At 42.6% G+C, this 16,352-nt stretch overlaps 1 protein-coding gene across 7 annotated transcripts in view; it reads left to right on the forward strand.

Annotated features, from left to right (window-relative positions):
• UNC13B (unc-13 homolog B) overlaps positions 1-16,352 on the forward strand; it is a 225,486-nt gene that overhangs the window by 167,457 nt on the left and 41,677 nt on the right. For 2 of the 7 annotated variants that reach the window (XM_027549572.1, XM_027549574.1), the window contains exon 1: positions 2,911-5,400. The exons of 4 other annotated variants lie outside the window; for them this stretch is intronic. In XM_027549572.1, coding sequence (XP_027405373.1) covers positions 3,120-5,400 — 2,281 coding nt within the window. In that variant the 5' untranslated portion in view covers positions 2,911-3,119. Of the gene's footprint in view, positions 1-2,910; positions 5,401-16,352 lie in introns of those variants that run through there. One more of the 7 variants, XM_027549573.1, reaches the window with a different exon arrangement.

Consider the following 16,352-nt stretch of genomic DNA (forward strand, 5'->3'; position numbering starts at 1 on the left):
TCTTAAGTTCAGAATTCATCTGGGAGCTGCGGCTACCAATTCAGAAGATTTAGAGGGTTTTGTTTGTTTAGTATGAACACAAGCATCTTTGTTTGAGCCCAGGAGGAGCTGTTCTGGGAGCTCTAGCTGGAAATTTCCTGTTTGTTTCTGATGTATTAAATAGGAAAGCAGGCAGCTCTGCCTTTAGACCTTCAGAATGCCGCAGGAAAAGGCTCTGGATGGCAGCGGCTGTGCCATTGGTCCCCTGTGTGGCTGGCCAGCCAGTGGTGTAGGCACTGTACTCTTGGACCTGGCGAGACTGTCCAGGAAGTTATGCCAGGCCCACCTGGAATACTGATCTGATGGGTAGAAGCAGATAGGCCCAAAGTTAACCTGGCCTGCACTGAAGCAATAGCAGGACAGTCAGCTTCCGTGTTGTTCCTGGAAAACTGCCTCCTCTAGACCAGAGTGGGGCCAGCCGTGGAGGGCCTGGCAGTGTGTTCTGAGCCTCGTCAGCATTAGAAAGGAAGGCTCGGCCCCTGCAGCTGTTCTTCCCCTTCCTGGTGCTTTCAGGTTGCCTGAGGGAGGGCGGCAAGCATCCTGTCACCTGAATGAAATGTTGGGAGTGAATATTTTGCTCTTCCCTTTCCTTACCTTAAAAAGAAAACTTCTAGAAGAAAGACTGACAAAAAGGGACACTGTAATGGTTGTCATCCAGGCCTTGCTGCAGACCGTTAGAAGACACTGAGAAGGCTAGGGGTCTGGGGCTGGGATAGAAGTCATGGTTCGCTCAAATCATACCATTTAGGCAGCTGCACACTAGGCTTAGACACTGGTCTCCCTGCTTGTTTGTCTCAGGGTCTTGCCATGTCAGTAATAATAACTGTACTCCGGTGCTGTGCAGTTTACCAGTGGTCTCTCATTTTATAACATCTCTGTGATGACCTCCCCCACTTTACAGATGAGGAAACTAAGGCACAGAGAGGAGAAGTGTTTAATCCAAGGTCACTGGTGAAGCAAGACTCAAACTTAAGGTCTAGGGATTCTCAGCCTAGTACCACTTGCTCGTGGCTTATACACAGAGCTTCCATCTTGGTTTAGTAAACGGTCTTTCTCCTTTGAGAAGAGCTTGAAAGGCAAATTGCCAGCTCTAGTCTATCAGGCTGGGGACATGGTTTAAAGCTAATACTGGGCACCAAGACCAAATCAGGGCACCCAGACCTTGCACCTTACGGAGAAAAGAGGGGTGGCTTTGGAAATGTAGATTTTCTTCTTTCGGAAGGAGAGAAGTAAGAATTTGAGTCATTCCTGGAATTGGGGGCTTTGATGTCTAGGCAACTGGATCTCCAAACCCGAGACTCAGCAGTTCAGATTGTGCATGTATTGTCTGTCTGTCTGAGTATCTGACTCTCACACACACACATACACACACACACAGACTAGGTTGAGTTGACCACATTACGGGTATGGCTGATCCTCACCCCTTGAAACATTGAAGTAAAGCAGTAATGCTTAAAAAGCAGTAATTAGGCCTCTCCGATGCCTCACAGGATGGTTAAGAGTTCTTAAATGAAGAATTCCTTGATGAAGTAAGAGTTTTTACATGAGCTAGCAAGAAGGGAAGAATGAAAAGGAAATTAATCTAGTCTCTTGATTCTTGGCCTAGTTATTTCCAGTAAAAGAGGTCAGCTTCATCTTTATTTCAAGTCTTGGGACTAGTTCTTCTGGTTCTTCTTAGCCTGGAGAAGTCCAGTGCTTTTAATTTTCAGACCCACAGACTATAGTTGGTGGTCTTCCCCACAAATGATTGCTATGGGAGCAGTCAGCTTGTGTTCTTCGCAGACAGTTTTCACTTTTTAGGGTTAACTTGAGTTAGGAGGAGGCAGGGGTGTTAGAAGATATAGAAATCTAGGTCAAATCTAGAAAATAGAGAAACCATCTCCAGTTGAAGAACAGGAAGGGTAGCGTGTCTCCCACCAACCTATTTGACCCACCCCCAGCTGACCCAGCAGAGCCAGAGAGTACTGGCAGTCCCATGCACTCCCGGCCTCTCTGCTTCACCCTTTGTCCTTTCCACTCTGCTCCTTCCCTACATTCTGCATTTTTCCAGTAAAAAGGGAATGGATTCCCACCCCACGCCCCACCCCCCAGAAGGTAACAATCATCTCTATAAGTTACAGTCACTGGTAGCTTAGTATTTAGGGGCGAGACTGGTGGCAGGTCTTTTTTCACCTTTTTGGAGAACAGCAGAGCACCCTGGAACCCTCTCCAATGTAACCAGCTCCCTGCCTGCCACATGTATTGTTTTCTCCAGGCCATTCAGAGGGTTAGAGCAGCGCTCTGTTACTCCAGCAGTAGACAGCTAGGAAATCACTTTCTTGTCATGGTCCTCTCTCCAAGTGCAGAGTTGCTATCACTAAGCAGAGGGAAAACACTTTGTGCTATAAGCACAGGCAGGAGCAAACCTTTAAGTAGCTGAGTCTTCACCAGAACAACAAACTGGAGGGAAAAAAAAGAAACATTCCATGTCTTGTCTGTTACTGTGTGTGTGATTTGAGGTTTGGTGGTTAAACATCTGTGTGTTCGTTGCTGAGCCTCATGTTGAATTTGTAAAGGTTCAGTCTCTGTCGAGTTCATCCCACCTGTTTCCCAGGTGTCTGTTTCAGTCCTGATCCCTTTGGCATCAGCCCTTGCTCACAACACAAGGGCTTGATCTGATTTTACATCAAAACTCTGATGGGAAGCCAAGGAGAGAGAAGTGACTGCCTGTAACCTTTAAGGCTAGCCTTGGGAGGCAGGTCACTGTTGACTCCTAGAGTCTTAGAAGGTAATGTTCTTATTCCTGCTTGATTCATAGTACCATGCTGCCTTCTGATCCAAGCACACTGTTTTCCTTTTTCACTAGCTGCAGGGTAAGAGTCAAACCAGGATCCAGGGACATGTGCCAGGTTTGAGACCACACATGGGACTGTTCCAGGCATCACTGTGGGCCAAGCCCCAGGCATCAGCCATCAATAATTGCTAAAAATAGACGGAAAAGAGCAGGTCAGGATATTGCCTTCTAACACAATCTCTATTAACCATTCTGACCAGAAACAAGAGGAACAAGCTTGAAAATCCCTCAGACCCTGAGGGAGAAAATGAAGCGATTGTTGCAAGAATCAGAGGAAGAAATCATGGTCACCTTGGGATCCTCCTCCAGGCTTTCCCCAGATAAAGCTAAGGCAGAGACTCTGTGTGGCATCAAGAGCAAGTCCTCAGGCCCTGCTGGAACCTTGCCAGAGGACAGCTTCCTGCCCCCTCACTGTGGGCCTGTAGCCTCCGCCATTGGTGGGGATACAGATGGGGGTCTGGCCCAGCATTGCAGCTTTGGGCAGCAGGCCAGCAGCCAGCTTCCTCTGGGCTCCACAGCCTGTGTTTCAGGGTCTGCCTCTCAGGACCTCTCATCTGCCAGCATTACCAGAAGCTGTCCAGAGCCCTCAGAGAGGGATCAAGCCAAGCCCCTTTTGTCCAGAGGCCTTGGCCAAGGCTGTCGCCATGAACAGCAAGAACCTTTGGGGGATGTAGTGGACTATATCATCAGAGAACTGCAGGGCATCAGCCGTCTCCAAACTGAGATTGCTGAGTTGCGGCAGCACTTGAGCCAAGTCCGAGGTTCGGTGGATGAGGTCTCTAGCTGTGTAGACTCAGTTCTGAGTGAAATAGAAGGCTTACATGTGGGCAGCAGTTCCCTGGCCAAAGGGTGTGTGGGGGGAAAGGCCCAGGAACCCCATGTGGACAGACCCAGCGAGGAAGCCATTCTGTATCTGTATGGACTTCCTGAGCAAGATGGGGAAAATACCATGGAGCTGGCTCACAACTTCCTGGCCAAGCACATGTGTGTTAATGGCATGCAGTGCAATAGGTTCATTAAAGAGGCTTACCGAGCTGGCAGAGCCCCAGCTCCCAGGCCTACTGTTGTGAAGCTTGCCCATCTAGAGCATAGGGACCTCATATTGCAGAAATCCATCCTCTTGCAGAGTTTAGGGGTCCGGATCACCACCAGAGAAGAGCCAAGCCAGCCACCATGCTCTAAGAATCCCCCAAAGGAGTCTCTCTCATCTTTGGAACAACAACTCCAGCATCGTAATTTGAATTCTTTACACCTGGATCAGCCAGTTTTTCAGGTGGAAACGGGGGACAGAGGACCAATAACAGGAGCACATCAAATGAGGGCTCAGAATCAACATAGAGAACCCCAGACCCCTGAACAGCAAGGCCTTTGCTTCCCACCCAAGAATGATTTGGCAAAGCCAAGTAATGAGTCTAAGCAAGGGGGTGAAGTCAGAGGAACATTAGGAAACCCCCAGGTTCTCAGGGGCTCCTGCAGTGAATTGACAGGAAGAGAGGCTTCTTTATCCACCCTCCATCAATGTGAGGAACCTTCCCTAGTGTTAATCTCGAAAGAGGAGGATTCTGGGAAATCCCAGGTTTTCAAACAGTGTAACCAAGGACTTGAAGTATATAAAACAGCAAAAACAGAAAACAACTGCAGCGACAAAAGTGAGACTGGCAGTTGCCTATCACTGTCTGGGTTGCTGAAGACAGAGGACAAACTCCTGGCCTGTGAACCTGGGTTGGATATTCTGAGCGCAAAGCAGCTAGAGGACCTCTTAACAGATAAGTCCAGAAGGTTTGCAACTCTGAGCTGTGACAGCCTGATGGAGGAAATCAGCATTGGGCCCGAGACTTTCAATGACATGGTTCATATTGACTTGAATGAGGAGGAGGAACATTCTGCTCAGGTCCTCAAAGATGTCTTGGAAAAGTCCTCTCGCCTGGGTGGCTCGCAGGAGGATGAAGATGTAGAGATCAAGTTTTACACGAGTAAACTGGGCCGAGCAATTGACCACTTTCGTTCAGCTTTGCAGGGAGTGTTTCAGAAGCTGGAGAACAGTGGGTCCATCACCCCTGAGGACCTTGAAAGCATTGAGAGTGGCTCCCAGTCCGAGAACAGTGATAGACTTCTTGGCACAGTGAGTTCAGGGGGTGCTCAGGATTTCTCACTGGGGAGCCCTGGGAGTCAGGGGAGTGAGAGCATACTCAGCGTGGTGTCTGGTGGAGTGGGCATCTCTGCCCAGGGAGACCAGACCTCTCAGGATCCCAGCAACTCCTCTCTGGCTTCCAGTAACTTGCCTCTTGCATATTCATCGCCAGGGTTTGCTCTGGCTCCGTGTCTGGGAAGTGAAACTTGTTCCAGGCCTGAATCTCCCAAACAGGGCAGACTAAGCCTAGAGCAAGTGTGCACAGAGACCATCTACCTCAACAGATGCATCAGCAATTTTAAAGATGTTCTAAGAGAGAAAAGACTGAGGCAGAAAAAACTTATACACGAGCTAGTACAGAAGACAGACCATCTCTCAGTAGAAGACACGCACCCAGGTATTTCAAGTCTCTGGTGAATGGGTTTGCAGCTGGCTGGGTGTGACATGCATCAGGCCAGCATGAGATCCAGCTTGGTGGTGAGCTTCACAAGGTGATGGGGGAGGTTCACATCTTCAATCAGTCTCAATTACTGGGGTATAGATTTGTAAGTTGATCTTGTGGGAATTAGAGTGACAATTGAAAAGCAACAGAAAAAGAGTTCTTGTCCATAGGGAGCTCCCAGTTTATTGGCAGGAGCTTTAGAAAGTACCTTTTCAAAAGAGGAAGAGCATTTGAGCAAAAATAGTTTATAGCTGCAGAACTTTAGGCTATCCTGGTGTAAAGTAGGTGTGGGGTAGGAGGCAGGAATGGGGGAAAGAGGTATGTTTCTCATAGGAGCTAAGATGCTGATGCAATCCTGTGTTGCATTTTAAAATTATTCTCCATGAGCTTCTTGCTGAGATAAGATTGCCATTTCTCCAACAGCTGATGGGGCTTTTCCACCTTGTGGGCCACTGTGGGAATTTCCCTTATCCTGACCTGTCTCCTTCCCAGTACTGGAGTTGACAGTACAGAACCTTAGTTCTAACTCGGAGCTGTCCAAAAACTTCTTGCAGCGCTGACCCTGCCCAAGAGCCCGACTCTGCTCCCCACTGGTCATATTCCCTTTCTTCCATCTCCAGTTAAAGGCTGCTTACCTAACATTTAGACAATGGAATGGGTTTTGGCTACAAGAATTGAGAAAAGTCTTTTCTGGGCAGCATGGAGATGACATGTAGCTTTAAAATTACCTCTCCCAATCAAAATTATAATAAATTTATCCAAAGAGCATATGCTTTATTCATCTAATTTTAAATGTAAATGAGGTTGTCCTCTTATGCATATAACCTGATTAATCTTTCTAAGGCAAGATTAAAATTATGAAACATATTGTGTTGGCAAAGATGTGAGAGAACAGGTACTCATCCATTGCTGGTGGCATGGGAGTGGAAATTGGTATAACCTCTGAGGAAGGCAGTTGGCAGCATTCATCAGAATTATGTATGCCCTTTGAGACCCAGCACTACTTCCAAGAATATATCCTGCAGGCACATTTTCACGTGTAGAAGGGACATATGTTCAAGGCTATTTATGAGGTATTGTTTTTAATAGTGAAGATTGAAAACAACCTAAACGTTCTTAAGAAAGCCTGGTTAAATAACTTACTGGTGCATCCAAACAATGAAATACAGTACCATGCAGCTATAAAAAGAAAGAGGTACCTCTTTGCTGAAATGGGAAGATATATTGACATATTTCAGAAAACAAGGTGCAGAGCAGTATGTGTAAGATGCTTTGTTGTTGTTTAGGTGCTAAGTCATGTCAGACTCTTTTGCAACCCCATGAACTATAGCCCATCAGGCTCCTCTGTCCATGGGATTCTCCAGGCAAGAATAATGGAGTGGATTGCCATTTCCTACTCCAGGGGAATCCCTGACTCAGGAATCAAGCCCGTGTCTTCTGCATTGGCAGGCGGATTTTTTTTTTTTTTAAACCACTGAGCCACTAGGGAAGCCCATACATTTGTATAAAAAGGAGAGATGAAGACTACATACACAAATGCATAGTTTTTGTTTGTATATATGTATAGAATATTTAACAAAGGAGTTCCCTAGTGACCTAGTGGTTAGGATTCTGGGCTTTCATTGCTGTCACCCAGGATCAGTCCCTGGCCAGGGAACTGAGATCTTGCAAGCCACGTGGCATGGCCAAACAACAACAACAACAACAACCCAGCTAACCAACCAAACAAAAAACCACTAAGATACATAAGAAACTGGTATAGGATTGCCCATGGGAAAAGGTATTAGGTAAAAAACTAGTGAAATGAGATTCTTTTTTACTGTATACACTTTAAAAAATAATTTTTAGAATTTGAATCATGAATATATCATCATAAAATTAAAATCATATTCCTTTCCAATATCCCTAGAGCTGCTCTTTATACCCTATCAAAAAGTCTCAATTCCTTCACTTGGCATTCAAGGCCACTACACCTGGTCTCTAGTTTACATTTCCAGGCTTATCTTCTGTTGTCCCACGGTCCTCCACCTGGAAGGAATCTTCAGTCTCACAAATTCACCTTGTACTTTGTTTTCAGCATATCACATATACATGCTTACTTCTAGCTTGAGGTGTTATGTTTGCCACATCAACCTAGGAAAATTTACTCAGTTCTTCAACATACAGCCGAAGTTTCACTTGCTCCAGGAAGCTTTCTATAATTCCTCAGATACAAAGGGTTTTGGTCTCTCTTTAACTTTGCAGCCCCTTTTCTTTCTTCCTGGGCACTTAGAAATTTTTATATTGGATTGGCTAAAAAGGTCATTCAGGTTTTTTCCATAAGATGTTACAGAAAAATCCAAATGAACTTTTTGGCCAACCCAATATTGTAGTAACAGTAGAAACAACTCATATCAAAGCAGTACTTCCTTACTAACTCTTTTAACTGTAGTGGGAGTCAATGTTAGCCTGAGTATCCAGAACTCTGGGGCTCAGTTCTTCAAGTTGCAATGTTTCTCTTCTGGGCTGACATCCTAGTGGACCATGCAGGAACTTGTGACAGCAGCAGAAATAATGAGAAGAAACTATTGTGAAACACCAGTAAGAGATCAAGCCAGAATTCTGGGTGCTTTCCAAGATCCACTCTGGTCTATGGGCTACAGACGGGGTGGTAAAGAGGCTATCGGGCAGTGGCAGCATCCCTTCAGTGCTAGATCCAGCCTGACTCCAGCACCATTCCTTAAAGCACAAGGAATAGAGCAAGGTAAATAAGCACGCAGGCAGGCCTCTGGCCAACACTTTCTGGCTGTAGAGTCCACAAGAGGAGTCACGCTAACCTGGTAAACTGATTCAATACAGTAGTGACTGCTACCACAAGAAAGATTTGAAAAAGCTTTCTTCACTGCTCTGCTTGAGACCTTTTCCAGTCTGAGCTTACTCAGAACAATGTTTTCAAAACTGACCAATGTTGTAGCATGTATGGGTGCTTCATTTCTTTTTGTGGCTGAATAATATTCCATTATATGGAAATAGCACATTTTTGTTCATACATTCATCAGTTGATGGACATTTTGTTGTGCGCTTTTTTTTACCACATTTTTGGCTATTATGAATAATGTTGCTGTTTTTTTGTGGACATATATTCTGATTCTCTTGTGTATATACCTAGAAATGGAACACTGGGTCATATGGTAACTGTGTTTCACATTTTTTTTGGAACTTCTAGACTATTTACCAATGTGGTTGCAGCGTTTTGCATTTCTGCCAGCAGTGTATGCAAGTTCAAATTTCTCCACATCCTAGCCATTGTATTTTTACTAGAGCCGTCCTAGTGAGTGTGACTGGTATCTTCTAGCTTTGATTTTCATTTCCCTAGTGGTTAATGAGGGAGAAGGCAATGGCACCCCACTCCAGTACTGTTGCCTGGAAAATCCCATAGATGGAGGAGCCTGGTAGGCTGCAGTCCATGGGGTTGCTAAGAGTCAGACACTACTGAGCAACTTCACTTTCACTTTCCACTTTCATGCATTGGAGAAGGAAATGGCAACCCACTCCAGTGTTCTTGCCTGGAAAATCCCATGGACGGAGAAGCCTGGTAGGCTGCAGTCCATGGGGTCGCACAGTCAGACACGACTGAAGCGACTTAGCAGCAGCAGCAGCAGTGGTTAATGATGTTAAAATATCTTTTCATATGCTTATTGGCCAGTTTTATATTTTCTTTGAAGAAATGTCTATTTAAATCCTTTATCCATTTTAAAATTGAATTGTTTGTCTTTTTCTGTTGAGTTGTAAGAGTTGTTCATATGTTCTGGACATCAGTTCAGTTCAGTCGCTCAGTCGTGTCTGACTCTTTGCGACCCCCTGGACTGCAGCATGCCAGGCTTCCCTGTCCATCACCAACTCCTGGAGCTTGCTCAAACTCATACATTAAGTCATTGATGCCATCCAACCATCTCATCCTCTGTTGTCCTTTTCTCCTCCCACCTTCAGTCTTTCCCAGCATCAGGGTCTTTTCCAGTGAGTCAGTTCCTCACATCAGGTAGCCAAAGTATTGGAGTTTCAGCGTCAGTATCAGTCCTTTCAATGAATATTCAGGACTGATTCCTTTAGGACTGACTGGTTTGATCTCCTTGCAGTCCAAGGGATTCTCAAGAGTCTTCTCCAACACCACAGTTCAAAAGCATCAATTCTTTGGCCCTCAGCTTTCCTTATAGTCCAGCTCTAACATCCATACATGACTAGTGGAAAAACTATAGCTTTGACTAGACAGACCTTTGTTGGCAAAGTAATGCCTCTGCTTTTTAATGTGCTATGTTGGTCATAGCTTTTCTTCCAAGGAGCAAGCGTCTTTTAATTTCATGGCTGCAGTCACCATCTGCAGTGATTTTGGAGCCCAGGAAAATAAAGTCTGTCACTGTTTCCCTTGTTTCTCCATCTATTTGCCAAGGAGTGATGGGACCGGATGATCTTAGTTTTTTGAATGTTGAATTTTAGGCCAGCTTTCACTCTCCTCTTTCACTTTCATCAAGAGGCTCTTTAGTCCCTCTTCACTTTCTGCCATATGAGTGGTGTCATCTGCATACGTGATGTGTATCTGAGGTTATTGATATTTCTCCCAGCAATCTTGATTCCAGCTTGTGCTTTCTCCAGCCCAGCATTTCACATGATGTACTCTGCATATAAGTTAAATAAGCAGGGTAACAATGTACAGCCTTGACATACTCCTTTCCTGATTTGGAACCAGTCTGTTGTTCCATGTCCAGTTCTAACTGTTGCTTCTTGACCTGCATACAGTTTTCTTGGCAGGCAGGTCAGGTGGTCTGGTAGTCCCATTTCTTAAACAGTTTTCCACAGTTTGTCATGATCTATACAGTCAAAGGCTTTGGTATAGTCAATAAAGCAAAAGTAGATGTTTTTCTGGAACTCTCTTGCTTTTTTGATAATCCAACAGATGTTGGCAATTTGATCTATTTCCTCTGCCTTTTCTAAATCCAGCTTGAATATCTGGAATTTCTCGCTTCATGTACTGCTGAAGCCTGGCTTGGAGAATTTTGAGCATTACCTTGCTTGCATGTGAAATGAGTACAGTTGTGCAGTAGTTTAACATTCTTTGGCATTGCACTTCTTTGGGATTGCAATGAAAACTGATCTTTTCCAGTCCTGTGGCCACTGCTGAGTTTTCCAAATTTGCTGGCATATTGAGTGCAGCACTTTCACAGCATCATCTTTTAGGATTTGAAATAGCTCAACTGGAATGCCATCACCTCCACTAGCTTTGTTCATAGTGATGCTTCCTAAAGCCCATTTGACTTTGCATTCCAGGATGTCTGGCTCTAGGTGAGTGATCACACTGTCATGGTTATCTAGGTTGTGAAGATCTTTTTTGTATAGTTCTTTGTGTATTCTTGCCACCTGTTAATATCTTCTGCTTCTGTTAGGTCCATACCATTTCTGTCCTTTATTGAGCCCATCTTTGCATGAAATGTTCCCTCAGTATCTCAGATTTTCTTGAAAAGATCTCTAGTCTTTCCCATTCCTTTGTTTTCCTCTGTTTGTTTGCGTTGATCACTAAGGAAGGCTTACTTATCTCTCCTTGCTATTCTTTGGAACTCTGCGTTCAAATGGGTATATCTTTCCTTTTCTCCTTTGCCTTTCGCTTCTCTTCTTTGCACAGCTATTTGTAAGGCCTCTTCAGACAACCATTTTACCTTTTTGCATTTCCTTTTCTTGGGGATGGTCTTGATCCCTGCCTCCTGTACAATGTCATGAACCTCCGTCCATAGTTCTTAAGGCACTCTGTCAATCAGATCTAATCCCTTGAATCTATTTGTTACTTCCACTGTATAATCTAAGGGTCCAGATAATAATGACGTAAGGACATAGGTCCAAATAATTTGTAAATATTTTCCCCCAATTTGTTTGTTGTCTTTTTATTTTCTTTATGGTATCCTTTGAAGTGTAAATGTTTTATTTTTCAGAAAAAATTATTGTAATAAAATATAGAAAACATAAAATTTGACATTTTAGCCATTTAAAATTCATTCACATGACCATCACCATGTGGTCATCGCCACTATCTAATCCCCAGAACTTTTTCCATTTTCCCTAGCTGAAACTCTGGTACAGAGTTCTGGTACATGAAATTAACTCCCTGTTCTCTCCTCCCCTCAGCCACTGGGAATCACCATTGTACTTTCTGTCTCTCTAAATTTGACTGCTCTAGGTACCTCATATAAGTGTATTTGCACAATATTTGTTCTTTTGTGGCTGGCTCATTTCACTTGACATAATGTCTTTGAAGTTCACCATGTTGTAGCATATGTCAGAATTTCCTGCCTTTTTAAGGGTGAATGATATTCCATTGTATGTATATATACTACATTTGTTTATCCATTCATCCATCAGTGGACACTTGGGTTTCTTCTACGTTTTGGCTATTGTGAATAATGCTGCTATAAGTAGGGGTGTACAAATATCTGTTGAAGTTCTTGCTTTCATTTCTTTTGGGTATATGCACAGGAGTGGCATTCTTGGATCATATGGTAATCCTGATTTTTTTTTTTTTTTTTTTTTTGAGGCATTGCTGTGTTGTTTTCTACAGCAGCTGTCATTGCACATTCCTAACAATAGTGCACATAGGTTCTAGTTTTTCCACATCCTTGCTAAATAACACTTGTTATTTCCTGGTTGGCTTTGTTTGGTTTGCCATCAGAATATGGGTATTAGAGTACAAAAGTTTTAAATTTTGATGAAGTTCTATTTATCTATTCTGGTGTTGATTTTGCTTTTGGTTTTATAGCTAAACCATCCTCTAATTCAAGGTCACAAAAATTTACTCATACTTTTTTTTCCTAAATGTTTCATAGTTTTATTTAGTGCTTATGTTTAGGTCTGTGATTCATTTTGAGTTAATTTTTGTGAATGGTGTGAGACAGGGGTCCAGCCTCCTTCTTGAGCATGTGTATGTCTAGTTATCTCAACACCATTTATTGAAAAATAATATTCTTTATCTGTTGAATGGTAAAAATCAACTGGCCATAAATGTAAGAGTTTACTTCTAGACTACCAGTTCTAGTCCATTAATAATCTTTAGTCTATTTTTATGCCTCAATTTCTTTCTTTCTTTTTTTTTTTTTTTGGACATGTGTGATGTGGGATTCTTAGTTCTCCGAAGTGGAGATCAAACCTGCATCCCCTACATTGAAATTGCAGTCTTAACCACTGGGCCACCAGGGTAGTCCCTAGATTCCTTCTTTTTGAAATACTTTCTTCATTTGGCTTCCAGAATACCTCTCTGTCTTGTATCTCCTCCAATATTATTGACCGTTTCTTCTGGAGTCATATTTGCTACTACCTCCTTATCTTCCCACCGTTGTAGTACCTCACAATTCAATCCTGACCACTACTTTTTATTTATACTCACTTCCTAGATAATCTCTTTCAGTCTCATGATTTTCATAAGCATTCCCAGATTGATATCTGGCCCAGATATCTTCTAGGAATACCAGATTCCACATCTACTTACACCCACATTTCCGTGTGAATAGACATCTCAGATTAGACATTTTCAAAACCAAACTCCTGATCTTTCTCCGTAAACCCTGCCAAACCTACTTTCCCTATAGTCTTCCTTACCAGTAAACGGCAACTCCATTCTTACAGCTAGCTGCTCAGACCCAAATCCATAGTCATTCTTTTTTTTTTTTTTAAACCACATTGTTTTGTTTTTTATTTGCTTGTTTGTTTTCAGCTGTGCTGGGTCTTAGTTGCGGCATGTGGGATCTAGTTCCCTGACCAAGGATTGAACCTGGGCCCCTTGCATTGGGAGCATGGAGTCTTAAACACTGCACCACCAGGGAAGTCCCCATAGAGTCAATCTTGACTTCTCTGTTTCTTTCATAAGCCATATCCAATCAGTTATTAAATTCCATCTGCTTTGCCTTTCAAACGTATTCTAAACCTTAGCACTAACATCTCAATCTCAGTCACCATTTTCTCTCGTCTAGATGATAGTGGTAGTCTTGCTGATCTCCCGGTTTCTACCCTTGTCTGTCTGCAGTCTGTTCTCCCCAGCCATAGTAATCCACATAAAACACAAGTCAGATCATATCACTTCTCTGTTCTGAACAGAATGAAAGCCAAAGTGCTTATGAGGGCACTATTTGAAATGATCCTCTAAGGCAGACTTGTTCCTTCACACCAGCCATGCTGTCAGCTCAGACTTTACACTTGCTGTGTGTTCTGACTGGAATACTTTTCTCTTTGCATTCTGAATAGCTTTTTTACTAATTTTTCTTCATATCTCTGCTTAGATGTTCTTTTAGCAATGAGGCTTCCTGACAATCATTTATAAACTTTTCATAGCATAACATCACCACTGGGGACAATATCTTTTCCCCTTACCTGGATTTTTCAGCTAAGTCCCTATCATTTGTGATCAGTTCAGTTCACTTCAGTCACTCAGTCGTGTCCGATTCTTTGCGACCCCATGGGCTGCAGCACACCAGGCCTCCCTGTCCATCACCAACTCCTGGAGTTGGTCCATCAAGTAGGTGATGCCACCCAGCCATCTCCTCCTCTGTCGTCCCCTTCTCCTTCTGTCCCCAATCCCTCCCAGCATCAGAGTCTTTTCCAATGAGTCAGCTCTTCCCATCAGGTTACAGTATACATAGTTCCAGATTCTGGAACCAGAGTACCTGTTTCAAATTTTGGCTTTGCCACTTGCTGTGACTTCAGGCAAGTTTCTTAACATCTCTGTGATCTTCATTTTAATCAATAGGAAAATGGAGATTATAACAGTATTTACTCAGAGTTGTTGTGAGAAGTAAATGAGCTTACTCAAATAAAATGCCAGATATATATTGTGTTCACTTGGTGTTCGCAGCTGTCATCATCTTCACCATCATTACTAGTTGTCTGTTCCTCCTACTAGAATAGAAGCTTCTTAAGATCACAATTCACTGCTCTAGCAGCATGAGAACAGCACCTAATGTGAAGTAGGTTCTCAGTGAATATTTAAGGAATGGAAGTCGTGGTACATATATACAATGAAATATTACTCAGCCATAAAAGGAACACAGTTGAGTCAGTTCTGGTGAGGTGGGTGAACCTATAACAGAGCCTGTTATACAGAGTAAAGTAAGTCAGAAAGAGGAAAACAAATATCTATATATTAATGCTTATATATGGACTGTAGAAAAATGGTACTGATGAACTTATTTGCAGGGCAGGAATATAGGCTCAGACACAGAGAACAGACCTGTGGCCACAGCAGGGAAAGGAGAGGGTGGCATGGATTGAGAGAGTAGCATTGACATACGTAAATTATCATGTGTAAAACAGATAGCTAATGAGAAGTTGTTGTATAATACAGGGAGCTCAACCTGGTGCTCTGAGACAACCTAGAGGGGTGGGATGAGGTAGGAGGGAGGTCCAAGAGGGAGGGAACATATGTATACTTATGGCTGATTCATGCTGATGTATGGCAGAAACCAGTACAACATTGTAAAGCAATTATCCTCCAATTAAAAACAAATTTAAAATTTTAAAAATTTTAAAAAGAAATGAATCCTCACAATAACTCTGGGCAATCACTAGTCTTATCTTCTTTTTAAAGATAAGGAAATGCAGGCTCAGGTAAGTTGAGTGCCTCAAATCTTTGACTCCAAAGTAATGGAGTTAAGATTGTTTTAACAGTGAGGAAGTGTGTGTCTCGTCCTTATCAGATGGACTATCTGGAAGAGTAAGATTATTCTTAGGGATCAGAAATTTTCCTGCAAAGCAGGTGTTATATAGACATGTATCACTTAAATTGAAAACTAAATCTGAGTGGAAAAACCCTAAGGTATTTTAAGAAGTTAGGAGGCACAAAGTGTTTGATTCCTAACAAGAAAAGATATTTTTAAGTTATTAATAAGAAAATGTTTGGCCAGGGGTTGGGACAAACTGAAGGGACTAGTACAGCAGTTCTTTGGGGTCTGGAAAATGGTACAGGCTAAGAGGCCTATCTTTTCTCTTAGGCAAGACACATGTCTTTAGAAAGGCTGTTGTTTTCTAAGTTCTGAATTTCAAGTTCCTTTTACTACATAAAAACACTGGATGTGCTAAACCCTCAGACTACAAAGGTGAAATAAAATATATATATATAATTCTTGCTCTCAAGAAATTCACAATATGTAAAGGGAGACATTTATACAGACAATTAACAATGAAACATACTGACAACAAACTGTCATAGAAGTGTGTACACAAAAGCATGGGTACCATGGACGCATAGTAGAGAAGCACCTAATTCTGTTTTTGAGAGGAAGGCAGATAAATTTTCAGAGACATTAATATTTGATCTAAGTTTTTAAGAATAAGTCTGAGTTCACCCAATCAATGCAAGAAGCTAGGTCATGACAATATATTGACTTTTCTTCTTTAGGCATCGTGGGGAACTCTGGGAAGAATAGAAGGACACAACTGAAGCAACTTTAACATGATATGTACAATATATTTAAGATAGTGGAGGAAGAGAAAAACCTTTTCAACTCGAATCACAGGGTCAGTTCGTTGCCTAGCTTTCTTTTTCAAAGGGAACAGAGTGTTCCCAGGAAGTAGGGAGTATATGTAGTAGAAGAGACAGTTCCCTCTCCCAGAAATGTTTTTTTAATCTCACCCACTTTTCTGCACTGTTTTGGAAGATTCCTATTCCTGAATCTCTTCTGTCAAGTCAGGTGACCCATTAGGTAATCAGAAATAGCTTGAAAAATTGAGAACTTACTAGTTACCATGACTCTCCCTTCTACTTGTTTGTTATGTAATGTCAGTGAATCTTTATTCAAAGGGATGGGAAAAAAAGAAAAGAGGGGCTAATGGGTCCAGATAATGGACTTTGCTTAGAGAAGGAAGCCTCTGTCAAGCAAGTGTGGCCTAGAAGGCTGTGT

Source organism: Bos indicus x Bos taurus, chromosome 8 (assembly GCF_003369695.1).
Source record: "Bos indicus x Bos taurus breed Angus x Brahman F1 hybrid chromosome 8, Bos_hybrid_MaternalHap_v2.0, whole genome shotgun sequence".
Classification (NCBI taxonomy): Eukaryota; Metazoa; Chordata; class Mammalia; order Artiodactyla; family Bovidae; genus Bos; species Bos indicus x Bos taurus.